A 14,242-nucleotide genomic window follows, 5' to 3' on the forward strand; every position below is an offset into this window, starting at 1 on the left:
GCTTAGCACAATATACTCTAGTTCCATCCATGTTGTTGCAAATGGCAAGATTTCACTCTTTTTGATGGCTGAGTATATCCATTGTATATATACACACACCACATCTTTATCCATTCATCAGTTGATGGACATTTGGGCTCTTACCATAATTTGGCTATTGTTGATAGTGCTGCTATAAACATTGGGGTGCATGTGCCCCTTTGGATAAATACTAGTACTGCAATTGCTGGGTCATAGGGTAGTTCTATTTCTAAATTTTTGAGGACCCTCCATACAGTTTTGCAGAGTGGCTGCACCAGTTTGCATTCCCACCAACAGTGCAAGAGGGTTCCCCTTTCTCCCCATCCTTGCCAACATCTGTATTTTCCTGAGTTGTTAATTTTAGTCATTCTGACTGCTGTGAGGTGGTATCTCATTGTGGTTTTGATTTGTATTTCCCTGATGCCGATTGATGTTGAGCATTTTTCCATGCGTCTGTTGGCCATTTGTATGTCTTCTTTGGAGAAATGCCTATTCATGTCCTCTGCCCATTTCTTGATTGGATTATTTATTTTTTGGATGTTGATTTTGATGAGTTCTTTATAGATTCTGGATACTAGCCTTTATCCGATATGTCATTTGCAAATATCTTCTCCCATTCTGTAGGCTGCCTTTTAATTTTGTTGACTGTTTCCTTTGCTGTGCAGGGCTTTTTATCTTGATGAAGTCCCAGTAGTTCATTTTTGCTTTTGTTTCCCAGCCTCCGATGATACATCTAGCAAGAAGTTGCTGCAGCCAAGGTCAAAGAGGTTGCTGGGTTCTCCCCTAGGATTTTGATGTTTTCCTGTCTTACATTTAGGTCTTTCATCCATTTTGAATTTATTTTGGTGTATGGTATAACAAAGTGGTCCAGTTTCATTCCTTTGCATGTCACTGTCTAGTTTTCCCAACACCATTTGTTGAAGAGACTGTCTTCTTTCCATTGGATATTCTTTCCTGCTTTGTCAAAGATTAGATGACCATAGACTTATAGGTCCATTTCCGGGTTTTCTATTCTGTTCCATTGATCTATGTGTCTGTTTTTGTGCCAGCACCATACTGTCTTGATGATTACTTTTAATTCAGCTTTAAGTCCAGAATTGTGATGCTTCCAGCTTTGCTTTTCTTTTTCAACATTCCTCTGACTATTCAGGGTCTTTTGTGGTTCCATACAAACGTTTGGATTGTTTGTTCTAGCTCTGTGAAAAATGCTGGTGGTATTTTGCTAGGGATTGCATTGAATGTGTAGATTGCTTTGGGTAGTATAGACATTTTAACAATATTTTTTCTTGCAATCCATGAGCATGGGATGTTTTTCAATTTATTTGTGTTCTCTTCAATTTCTTTCACCATTGTTCTATAGTTTGCAGCATACAGATCTTTTACCTCTTTGGATAGGTTTATTCCTAGGTATCTTATGTTTTTTGGTGCAATTGTTAACAGGATTGATTCCTTTTCTACTGCTTCATTATTGGTGTATAGAAATGCAACAGATTTCTGTACATTGATTTTATATCCTGCCACTTTTGCTGAATTCATGCATTAGTTCTAGCAATGTTTTGGTGGAATCTTTTTGGTTTTCCACATAGAATATCACATTGTCTGCAAAGAGTGAAAGTTTGACTTTTTCCTTGCCAAATTGGATGCCTTTTATTTCTTTTTGTTGTCTGATTGCTGAAGCGAGGACTTCCAGTCCTATGATGAACAACAGTGGTGAGAGTGGACATCCTTGTCGTGTTCCTGACCCTAGGGGAAAAGCTTTCACTTTTTCCCCATTAAGAATTATATTTGCTGTGGGTCTTTCCTATAAGGCCTTTATGACATTGAGGTATGTTCCTTCTATCCCTTCTTTATTGAGAGTTTTTATCAAGAAAGGATGCTATATTTTGTCAAACGCTTTTTTTTTTTTGCATCTATTGAGAGGATCATATAGTTCTTATCCTTTCTTTTATTAATGTGGTATATCACATTGATTGATTTGTGGATATTGAATCACCCCGGCAGCCCAGGAATAAATCCCACTTGATCATGGTGAATTATCCTTGTAATGTACTGTTGAATTCAATTAACTAGTATCTTGTTGAGAATTTTTGCATCCATGTTCATCAGGAATATTTGTAATTCTCTTTTCTCACTAGAAAAGAGGTCTTTGTATGGTTTTGGAATCAAGGTAATGCTGGCTCACAGAAAGAGTTTAGAAATTTTCCTTCCATTTCTGTTTTTAGAACATATTCAGAAGATGTATTAATTCTTCTTTAAATGTTTGGTAAAATGCCCCTGGGAAGCTATGGCCTGGGACTCTTGTTTGTTGGGAGATTTTTGATTACTTATTCAATTTCTTCACTGGTTATGGGTTTGTTCAAATTTTCTATTTATTCCTGTTTCAGTTTTGGTAGTTTATATGTTTCTAGGAATTTATTCATTTCTTCCAGATTGTCCAGTTTGTTGGCATATAATTGCTTATAATATTCTCTTATAATTGTTTGTATTTCTGCATTGTTGGTTTTGATTTCTCCTCTCTCATTTGTGATTTTATTTATTTGGGTCCTTTCTCTTTTCTTTTTGTTAAGTCTGGGTGGGGCTTATTCATTTTAATTCTTTAAAAGAACCAGCTCTTAGTTTTGTTGATCTGTTTTGCTGTTTTTTTTTTTTAATTTCTATATCATTTATTTCTACTATAAACTTAATTCTTTCCCTCCTCCTGGTTTTAGGCTTTATTTGCCGTTCTTTTTCCAGCTCCTTCAGGTTTAAGGTTAAGTTGTGTATTTGACTTTTTTTTCTTCTTGAAGTAGGCCTGTATTGCTATATGCTTCCCTCTTATGACCACCTTTGCTGTGTCCTAAAGGTTTTAGACAGTTGTGTTTTCATTTTCATTTACTTCCATGTATTTTTTTAGTTCTTCTCTAATTTCCTAGTCATTCTTTAGTAGGATGTTCTTTAACCTTCATGTTTTGTCATCTTTCCAAATTTTTTCTTGTGGTTGACTTCAAGTTTCATAGCATTGTGGTCAGAAAATATGCATGGTATGATCTTAATCTTTTTGTACTGGTTAAGCCTGATTTCTGACACAGTATGGGATCTATTCTGAAGAATGTTCCATGTGCACTTGAAAAGAATGTATTCTGCTGCTTTAGGATGAAATGTTCTAAACATCTGAACATCTGTTAAACCCATCTGGTTCAGTGTGTCATTCAAAGCCATTGTTCCCTTGTCATTCTTCTGCTTAGATGATCTGTCCATTGCTGTGAGGGGGGTGGTAAAGTTTCCTACTATTATTGTATGCTTATCAATGAATTTCCTTATGCTTGTTATCGATTTATATATTTGGGTGCTCCCAATTTGGGGGCATAAATATTTACAATTGTTCAATCTTCTTATTGTATAGACCCCTTTATTATGATGTAGTGCCCTTCTTCATCTCTTATTACAGACTTTGGTTTAAAATCTAATTTGCTGAAAAATGTATGGCTACTCCAGCTTTCTTCTGATAACCATTAGCATGATAAATGGTTCTCCACCCCCTCACTTTCAATCTGCAGGTGTCTTTGGGTCAAAAATAAGTCTTGTAAGCAGCATATCAATGTGTCTTGTTTTGTTTATATATATATATTTTTAATTCATTCTGATACCCTATGGCTTTTGAATGGAACATTGAGTCCATTTACATTCAGAGTAATTATTGATAGATATGATTTAGTGCCATTGTATTAGCTGTAAAGTTGCTGTTCCTGTAGATTGTCTGTTTCCTTTCTAGTCTTTGTTGCTTTCGGTCTCTTTCCCACTCAAAGGGACCCCTTTAATATTTCCTGCAGGGCTGGTTTAGTGTTCACAAACTCCTTTAGTTTTTGCTTGTCTGGGAAACTCTATCTTTCCTTCTATTCTGAATGACAACCTTGCGTGAGAAAGTTTTCTTGGCTGCATATTTTTCCCCATAGCATGTTGAATATTTCATACCACCCTCTTCTGGCCTGCCAATTTACTGGGGCCATGTCTGCTGCTAACCTTATGTGTCTACCCTTGTAGGTTAAGGATGTCTTTTCCCTAGCTACTTTCAGAATTCTCTCTGTATTTTGCAAGTTTTCACTATGATATGTCTTGATGTTGACCTGTTTTTGTTGATTTTGAAGGGCATTCTCTGTGCCTCTTGGACTTAAATGCCTGTTTCCTTCTCCAGATTAAAGAAGATTTAAGCTATAATTTGTTCTAATAAATTTTCTACCCCCTTTTCCCACTCTTCTTCTTCTGGGACTCCTACAATATGGATATTCTTGTGCTTTATGGAATCTCTGCGTTCCCAAGTCTATATTTGTGATCTAATAGGTTTTTTTCCCTGTCCTTTCCAGCTTCATTATTTTCTATAATTTTATCTTCTGTATCACCTATTTCTTCCTCTGCTTCTTCCATCCTCACTGTGATTACATATAATCAGTTTTGCATCTGTCATAGCATTTTTTATTTCAGCCTGACCAGTTTTTAGATCTATCTCTGTAGCCAGTGTTTCTCTGATGTCTTCTATGCTTCTTTCAAGTCCAGCCAGTATTCTTAAGACTGTTGTTCTAAATTCTTGTTCAGATACATTGCTTATATCTGGTTTGAGCAAATCTCTGGCTGTGATTTCTTCTTGATCTTTCTTTAGGGGAGAATTCCTCCATCTTGTCATTATGTCGAGCTTTCTCTCTTTTGTGTGTTATGAAAGCTTGTTATGTTTCCTGCTCCTGAGAACAAAAATATTAAGGAGTCACACTCTGTCCAGGGCCGGGCACTTCCAAAAGCATTTCTGGTGTATGCTGTTTGCACTCTGCTGTTGTGTTTTGGCTGCTCTTTCTCAGAGGTCAGTCCTCTGTGGAGTTCTTCCTTGCTTGCAATGGGGACTCCTTGGACCTTTACCTAGGTATGCTTTGATTTGTTTATTGAAATAAACCTGGGGGAAAAAAGCCTCATCCAAAAAAAAAAAAAAAGAGAGAGAGAGAAAAGGAAAAGGAACAAAAAACCCCGCACAAACAAACAAAAAACTATAAACCTGATTCCAAAGTGGGGAGGGGGGGAGAAAGAAGGAAAAAGAAAAAAAGAGAGAAGCCTAATCCAAAAAAAGAAAAGAAAAGAAAAGAAAAGGAACAAACTAGGGAATGAACAAAAACCTATAAGCCTAATTCCAAAGAAAACAAAAAGAAATTTTAAAAAAGTTTAAAAATATTTAAAAAGAAAGCCTGGTCCTATTTCCACCAGAACTGAAGCTGACATTTTGGAGCACTCAGTGATCAGTAGATTTGGTGTATGTGGGGCCGGGGGATGGGGGGGGGGGGGCGCACTGTATTGTTCCTCTGAGGGAGAGGCCTGCTGTGCAGGCTCAGAGCCAGACCTATCCTTGTGAAGATGCAGGGGGGCGAGGTTTGGTGTAAGCGACTCCAGCCTCCCCTGGAGGTGCTGTGGTTCTGTCTAAAGTCCAACTGTACTGGTGGGCAAGGGCGGGGCGGGGAGGGGGTTTGGGGTGTGTGTGGAAGGTGGCATCCCCCCATCCTCTCCTCTCCAGGTAGCTGACCTTGGGGCCACCGATGTTCAGGAGACACTCACACAAAAAATCTCTCCTCCTGTGTCCCAGGCCCTCATCAGATCCCTACGCTCAACGTGCCCAGCGCCACAGTTCTCCTCTGTTTTATATCTGGCGTGTGGCTGGAATTCAGAACTTGAAATCTTAAAGGACCAGGCAAGGCGCAGACCCACTCTCCCCTAGCGTAGAGGAGAGCTGAGCCCGGCACTGTTCTGTCTCAGAAAAGCAGTCTCATGGCCACGGTGGTGCCTGGAGTCTATGGTGAAGCATAGTGAAATGCTGCCACCAGGTTATCTGCCCTCTGCCTGCGCCTCTATCCCATGCTGTTGAACGGCCAGTCAGTGGCGCCCTTGGAGAGGCAATACCCTCTTCCAAACATACTCCCAGAAGACAAACATTCGTTCTCTCCCAGTGTGACCCAGGGGATCCCCGCACCATGGTGTCTTGAGCTAACCCTACATGATGCTTCCTCTCCCACCCTCTCTCTCTCTCCCTGACTTCTCTCCACAAAAAGGACCCCTTTCCCTCCGTGGCACCACAGCTTCTCTCTCCCACAATTCACATCTCCAAACTTCACATCGGCTACATTCTCTCCCTCCAATTGTACAGATTGTTTTCTTAATCCTCAGATCAGTTTCCTAGTTGTTCATAAATGATTTGATGTTGATCTAGTTGTGTTTGAGGGACAAGGCAAGCTCAGCGTCCCCCTTCTACTCCACCATCATAATGCTTCCCTCCAGAAAGATCGTTTTATAGCCCTGGTCAAACCAACACCTTGATTTAAAATCTCAGTTTAAACTTCTCCCTTCCCTGCTCTTGGATATTCCCTGATGCATACCGCGTTTAAATTATAATAAGGCTGCCATCTTAATCTTTTGTGGAAGACAGTATTCAATAAATGATACCAGGACAACTGTTTAACTATATGCCCAAATAAAGTTCAAAAAGATTAGCAGATTAAAATATAAAATCAATAAAGAACTAGACAGGTACGGTCATAAAGTGGGCGAATGTGTGTAAACTGAGAGCCTACAATGGGAGGGACAACTGATGGCTTCTTTGGGCTCCTCTACCTGCTTTCCTGGTCTTCTTCCCACCCCACAGCCAGGTAGGGGGCAGAGCTAGAAGAAGAGAGGCAAAAGTCCTACCTTACTGGCATCACTGTGGTTCTCTCTCAGCTAATGTGGTCTTGCCTGCTGTCACGGAAAGGTTCCAAATGCTTGCTCTCTGAGAGGAGCAGAGTTGCAAGATCTTTAGGTATTCTAAAGGGACACCCACACTGTACAGTTCTCTGCCATAAGGGAACTAACAGGGTCCCACACCGCTGTGGGCAGTTATCTAGAATGGAGTCCCAAGAAGGGTGAAGTTCACTTATCTTCCACATTGTCCTGTTGACCCTGGGAAAACTTGCACATTCTTGTCATGACAAAGCTGCAGGTGATACTTACTATTAGCTGCAGCCAGCTTTCTGCCTTTAGAAATCTGAAACTAGAGGCAAGAACTGGTCTTTGTTCAATATGACCTTCTAAACACAAGGGAACTAAGACTGTGTAAAGTTACTTGAGATTTTGGGCATTATCTGTTATAGCAGCTAGCATTTTCTTATCAAACACACAATGGGTATGAGTCCAGATGTCAAAGAAAATCAGTTTTATTACTACAGAGTAATCCTCCAAATATTAAATAATTTTGAAAATTAAATATTAATTAAACACCCCCCTTCCTTTCAAGGGATATGAAATTCTTCATCCTAAATGAGCTATTTTAAAAGGTACAATTTAAAAAGATACAATAATTTAGTGATATAAAATGGCATTATCTTTAGTCAATTTCTAAAATAAACAGTTACTCAAAAATTCTCTGTGGCTACAACATCAAAATATTTTAATATTTAAAAAATATGAAATCTTTTTCAGGTAGTTTAAAAAATAACATTCTTAGGAATATTATGCACATTTTAACATATGGATTTCTACAATACTTACAATAATATAAACACTCTTTCCAGTTCCTGTTGGTCCTACAAATATTGAAGGCTTTTGATGGGTGGTCAACAATTCCATTAAAGCAGAGCATTGAACCGTGTCCAGAGTTGGTACAATGATTTCATTAAACATCATATCCTTAGGAATTTGAGGAGCATCTGCCAATTTCTTTACCCATGGTTCCCATTTTCCTATTCCCTGTTTATAATAAACAGCCAAATGGTGAATGTTATGTTATAAAATACTTTTAAAAGCTCTGTTACCCTGTGCCATTGTTGAAAAGATCAAAGATCAAGACCAAAAACAAAACCAGAAACCACTGATATTTACATATTTGTTTTTATTCTTTAAAACACTATACTCTGAGTTTTAAAGTTAAATTTTGTGTTAAATTGAGGAGAATCAAATTTAAGTTCCTCGTCATTTCAAACACACCAGAATTCAGACCCTCCTTCCTTCATGTGTCCCACGTTCCAGCCCCACTGATAGACCTACTGTTTCCCAATATGCCCAGGTCCCTGGATCTTCCCACAGGGCACTCTTTTGGCCTAAAGTGTCACATGACACTCTTCTGAAGAGGTTAAGAACTCACTGAGGGCAGCACAGTGACTTACTCGTTTTTGTATCCTCTGGCACAGGGCTTTGCATATAGTACAGATTTTTTTTTTTTTTTTTTTAGGAGGGTGAATTCACATCAGGTTGAAAAACTGTATTGCAAAGAAGTATCTAGAACTTTCTAGAACTGAAGAAGAAACAATGTCCTTCCCATATTCTCAATAATCTTTTCTAACATGGCTCTTTTGCCACCATATGGGAAAGGAAAGATTAAGAATCTTTCTGGAGTGAATATTCATTTAGAGATTTTGTGATACTGGGAAAAATCATGTACCATCTCTGAGCCCTACCTAATTTCCTCAGTGGGAATATTCGCAAAATAATACTATCTTTCCTATTTCACTGAGATGTTGGGAAACAAATAGAAATGATGGTGGAAAAGCTTAGTAAACTGCAAGATGCTCTGAAAATGCAGGGTACTGTTAGTAATTTGAAATAAAATAAAATTAGCAAAAAATAAAAGGATAATATCTTGTTGCTGGCAGGGTGAGGAATCTCTTCTGAGGTGGGCTTGGCAATACATCTCAAGAGCCATTAAAATTTATAAATTGATACAGCAAATTCCTTTTCTAGGAACTTATCTTAAAGAAACAATTAGATATGTACACAATGACTTGTATAAAAGAATATTCACCAAAGCAGAAAAACTAAGAAACAACAAAAACAGATCAATGTCTAAGAGTAGGAAACTATTTGGATAGATCATGGTCCATCCAGACAATAGAGTCTAGGGAGGCTTTAGAAAAGTAAGTTTATTAAAGAAATATTGGTGAGATAGGATTACCCTCTGGGGATTCAGTATGATCCAATTTCACTTGAAGCTCCATATTTAAATAGGTATTCCTAAACACCCTCAATACAGTACTCATATGAGCTGTTACACATAAACAAGTAAATAAACACCACCCAGGTTTTATTGTCCAATTCATTTGGGAAATGTTGAATTACCACTAACCCAGCTATGTTCGTACAGGACTTCTTAGCACCTGATATGCTAACATGTACCATATGAATCCCAAGAGGTATCCTAAAACAGTATGCACCTAGTGCCAGACTAGATGTCATACTGTGTACTTATATTTAATGAATCCAATAAGCCTATCAGGTGTTATTATTTATCTTATTTTATCAAAGAGAAAAACAAGGTTCAGAAAGATTACTAGTCCAAGGCTATACAGAAAGAAAGTGGCTTTATGAGGATTTAAACCCTGATGTGTCTGATTTCAAAGCCAGAACACCTTCCTCCACTACTCCATGCTGATTCTTAAGGTAAACAGTGTTGACAAGATGGCCCCAGGGCCTTTATGTGCCATATGTCTCCAAGGGAACTTGCCTGTTTGGTGGTTGTAAATCTTGCTTCAGAGCTCTTACCTCAGTGACAAATTGATAATCATAAATTGTTCCTTTTTCAGGAAATGGGACAGTTAGTGTTTTTGAAGACGTTTGTTCCATGCCACTCAGTAATTTAAACTTATTTCGAGTTAGTTCTGAAATTGGGCCTTCCATTAGTTCTCGAAGAATCTTATCAAATTTCAACCGATCATCATCTTTACAGGAAGCTCCGATGGACCAGATCAATGAAAACAGAAAAATGCCCTGCATTGGAGAGATGAGAAGACGAGTGCATTAAAGAATAAATTTAATGTATTCTTGAAGCTTGAATCAGATTAGATTAATATCTTTGAAAGAAATTTAATAAACTAATATGTTATAGTAGGTTATCTCAGGACTTTATAATAATCAGATTTTAAAAAAATCGAATTGCATGCCTTAAAAAATCTTGCTATCGGGAAAGATAATACAATGCAAAGTACATTGTGAAACCTTAGAATGATTAGTCTGGTAAATCACGTGATATTTTAAGTACATGGCAGGATCCTGATATTAAAAAAGCACATTGAGATAACTTTTTATTAAGGCATATTTTCATAAGGAATAATCAATACCCACAATATACTTGCTTTTTAATTTAAATTTTGATAGTGTTTTCTTAAAAGTAGAACAAATTCATATTTGTTTATTTACCTGGTGTAATAACAATCTGAGCATTGATTGCATAACCAGAATTGACATTCTGCAAGCCTTCTTCTTACCAGGCTTAGGCAAGAAAACAGAGCAGATGACAAGACCCACCACTAAATAAGTAAACCTATTTTCTTCTTTTTTTATTATTATTATGTTCAGTTAGCCAACATATAGTACATCATTAGTTTTTGATGTAGTATTCAATGATTCATTAGTTGTGTGTAACACCCAGTGTTCATTAAAACATGTGCCCTCCTAATACCCATCATCCAGCTACCCCATCCCCCCAACCCCCCTCCCTTCTGTAACCCTGTTTGTTTCCTGGAGTCCATAGTCTCTCATGGTTTGTCTCCCTCTCTGATTTTTTTCCCATTCAGTATTCCATCCCTTCCTCTGTGGTTCTCTGTGCTATTCCTTATATGGTATCACTCATATGTGGAACATAAGGAATAGCATGGAGAAAACTTATTTTCTTGATTTAAAATCAAATCCCCCTTTTATTTAAGATTTATTTATTTGAGAGAGAGTTGGAGGGGAGGGGCAGAAGGAGAGAATCTCAAGCAGACTCCCAGCTGAGCGTGGAGCCCCAATGTGGGGCTCGATTCTACGACCTCAACATCATGACCTTAGCTGAAATCTAGAGTCAGATGCTTAACTGACTGAGCCACCCAGGCACCCCCTCAAATCCTGTTTTTAATGCCAAAACAAACACAATCTTGACTACGATCTTAAAAATTTGGGGCTCTACTTCAACACTGTTTGCCTACTACTAGATTACTAACAGGCTGTTTCTCTCTGGAAACTGTTTAAAACTAAATTAAAAATTAATGTATTTAGAGGGAGAGCAAGATGGTGAGGAGTAGGAGACCTAAATTTCATCTGGTCCCAGGAATTCAGCTAGATAGTTAATCAAACCATTCAGAACACCTACAAATTCAACAGGAGATTGAAGAAAAGAAGAGCAGCAACCTCTGAACAGAAAAGCGACCACTTTCTGGAAGGTAGGATGTGTGGAGAAGTGAATCTGAGGTGATATTCAAGAAGATAGACAATGGGGGGGAAGGGAGCCTCCTCAGCCAGCTACTGGCAAGCAATAGAGCAGTAGAGCACAAAATCGGAACTTTGAGAAGTCTGCTCCACTGAGGGACATCACTCCAGAGGCTAAGCAGGGGGTGGAACCCTCGCTGGGACAGTGGGTCTCAGGACCCTCGGGGTCACAGAAAGACCAGGGGTGCCTGAGTGTGGCAGAGGTCCCAGGTATCAGAGTGGGGAAGCCAGCTGCAAAGATGGAGCTGAGGAGTGGGCTCTCAACTCGGGGTTGCCATAAACCATGATCCACAGCACAGTTGTGCCACTGCTCTTCCAGCAGGGACCCAACAAGCGGCAGACTATAAAACCCCCCTCACTGAAATGGACAGATCATCTAAGCAAAAGATCAACAAGGAAATAAAGACTTTATTTATTTTTTTTAAAGATTTTATTTATTTATTTGAGAGAGAGAGAATGAGAGAGAGAGAAAGCACATGAGGGGGGAAGGGTCAGAGGGAGAAGCAGACTCCCTGCTGAGCAGGGAGCCCGATGCGGGACTCAATCCAGGGACTCCAGGATCATGACCTGAGCCGAAGGCAGTCGCTTAACCAACTGTGCCACCCAGTTGCCCAGGAAATAAAGACTTTAAATGACACACCAGACCAAAAGGACTTCACAGATATATTCAGAACATCCCATCCCAGAGCAACAGAATACACATTCTTCTCTAGTGCCCATGGAACATTCTCCAGGATAGATCATATCCTGGGTCACAAATCAGGACTCAACCGGTACCAAAAGACTGGGATCATTCCTTGCATATTTTCAGACCACAATGCTTTGAAACTAGAACTCAGTCACAAGAGGAAAGTCAGAAAGAACTCAAATACATGGAGGCTAAAGAGCATCCTACTAAAGAATGAATGGGTCAACCAGGAAATTAAAGAAGAATTTAAAAAATTCATGGAAACAAATGAAAATGAAAACACAACTGTTCAAAATCTTTGGGATGCAGCAAAGATGGTCCTAAGCAGAAAGATATAGTAATACAAGCCTTTCTCAAGAAACAAGAAAGGTCTCAAATACACAACCTAACCCTACACCTAAAGGAGCTGGAGAAAGAACAGCAAATAAAGCCTAAACCCAGCAGGAGAAGAGAAATAATAAAGATCAGAGCAGAAATCAATGAAATAGAAACCAAAAGAACTGTAGAACAGATCAACAAAACTAGGAGCTGGTTCTTTGAAAGAATTAATAAGGTTGATAAACCCTTGCCAGACTTATCAAAAAGAGAAATGACCCAAATAAATAAAATCATGAATGAAAGAGAAGAGATCAAAACCAACACCAAAGAAATACAAACAATATAAGAACATATTATGAGCAACTATATGGCAGCAAATTAGATAAGCTGGAAGAAATGGGTGCATTCCTAGAGACATATAAACTACCAAAACTGAAACAGGAATAAATAGAAAACCTGAACAAACCCATAACAATCAAGGAAATTGAAGCAGTAATCAAAAATCTCCCAACAAGAGCCCAGGGCCAGATGGCTTCCCAGGGGAATTCTACCACACATTTAAAGAAGAAATAATACCTATACTTCTGAAGCTGTTTCAAAGAATAGAAATGGAAGGAAAACTTCCAAACTCATTTTATGAGGCCTGCATTACCTTGATCCCAAAACCAGACAAATACCCCATCGAAAAGGAGAACTACAGACCAATATCCTTGATGAACATGGATGCAAAAATTCTCACCAAAATACTAGCCAATAGGATCCAACAGTACATTAAAAGGATTATTCACCACAACTAAGTGGGATTTATTCCTGGACTGCAAGTTTCGTTCAACATCCGCAAATCAATCAATGTGATACAATACATTAATAAAAGAAAGAACAAGAACCATATGATCCTCTCAATAGATGCAGAAAAAGCATTTGACAAAGTACAGCATCCTTCCTTGATTAAAACTCTTCAAAGTGTAGGGATAGAAGGTACATACCTCAGTATCATAAAACCATCTGTCAAAAACCCACAGTGAATATCATACTCACTGGGGAAAAACTGAGAGCTTTTCCCCTAAGGTCAGGAACACGGCAGGGATGTCCACTATCACCACTGCTATTCAACATAGTACTAGAAGCCCTAGTTGTTGTCTCAGCAATCACACAACAAAAAGAAATAAAAGGCATCTGAATCAGCAAAGAAGTCAAACTCTCACTTTTTGCCGATGATATGATACTTTATGTGGGAAACCCAAATGAGTCCACCCCAAAACTGCTAGAGCTCATACAGGAATTCAGTAAAGTGGCAGGATATAAAATCCACTATAAAATTAAGATTTCTGTTGCATTTATATACACCAAGAACAAGACAGAAGAAAGAGAAATTAAGGAGTTGATCCCATTTACAATTGCACCCAAAACCATAAGATACCTAGGAATAAATCAAGCCAAAGAGACAAAGAATCTGTACTCAGAAAACTATAGAACACTCATGAAAGAAATTGAGGAAGACACAAAAAAATGGTAAAACGTTCCATGCTCATGGATTGGAAGAACAAATATTGTGAAAATTGTCTATGCTACCTAGAGCAATCTACACATTTAATGCAATCCTTATCAAAATACCATCCACTTTTTTCAAAGAAATGGAACAAATAATCCTAAAATTTGTATGGAATCAGAAAAGACCTCCAATAGCCAGAGGAATGTTGAAAAAGAAAAGAAAAGCCAGTGGCATCACAATTCCAGACTTCAAGCTCTATTACAAAGCCGTAATCATCAAGACAGTATGGTATTGGCACAAAAAAAGACACATAGATCAATGGAACAGAATCGAAAACCCAGAAATGGACCCTCAACTCTATGGTCAACTAATCTTCAACAAAACAGGAAAGAATGTCCAATGGAAAAAAGACAGTCTCTTCAACAAATGGTGTTGGGAAAATTGGACAGCCACATGCAGAAGAATGAAACTGGATCATTTCCTTACACCACACACAAAAATAGACT

At 38.4% G+C, this 14,242-nt stretch overlaps 1 protein-coding gene across 3 annotated transcripts in view; it reads right to left on the reverse strand.

The window, feature by feature from the left end:
• Window positions 1-14,242, reverse strand: part of DNAH7 (dynein axonemal heavy chain 7) — a 279,675-nt gene that overhangs the window by 144,066 nt on the left and 121,367 nt on the right. For all 3 annotated transcript variants that reach the window (XM_027588500.2, XM_027588499.2, XM_027588498.2), the window contains exons 35-36: window positions 9,538-9,762; window positions 7,552-7,749 (exon numbers count right to left, since the gene is read on the reverse strand). In XM_027588500.2, coding sequence (XP_027444301.2) covers window positions 7,552-7,749; window positions 9,538-9,762 — 423 coding nt within the window. The remainder of the gene's footprint in view (window positions 1-7,551; window positions 7,750-9,537; window positions 9,763-14,242) is intronic.

This window comes from Zalophus californianus, chromosome 3, assembly GCF_009762305.2.
Source record: "Zalophus californianus isolate mZalCal1 chromosome 3, mZalCal1.pri.v2, whole genome shotgun sequence".
Taxonomy (NCBI): Eukaryota; Metazoa; Chordata; class Mammalia; order Carnivora; family Otariidae; genus Zalophus; species Zalophus californianus.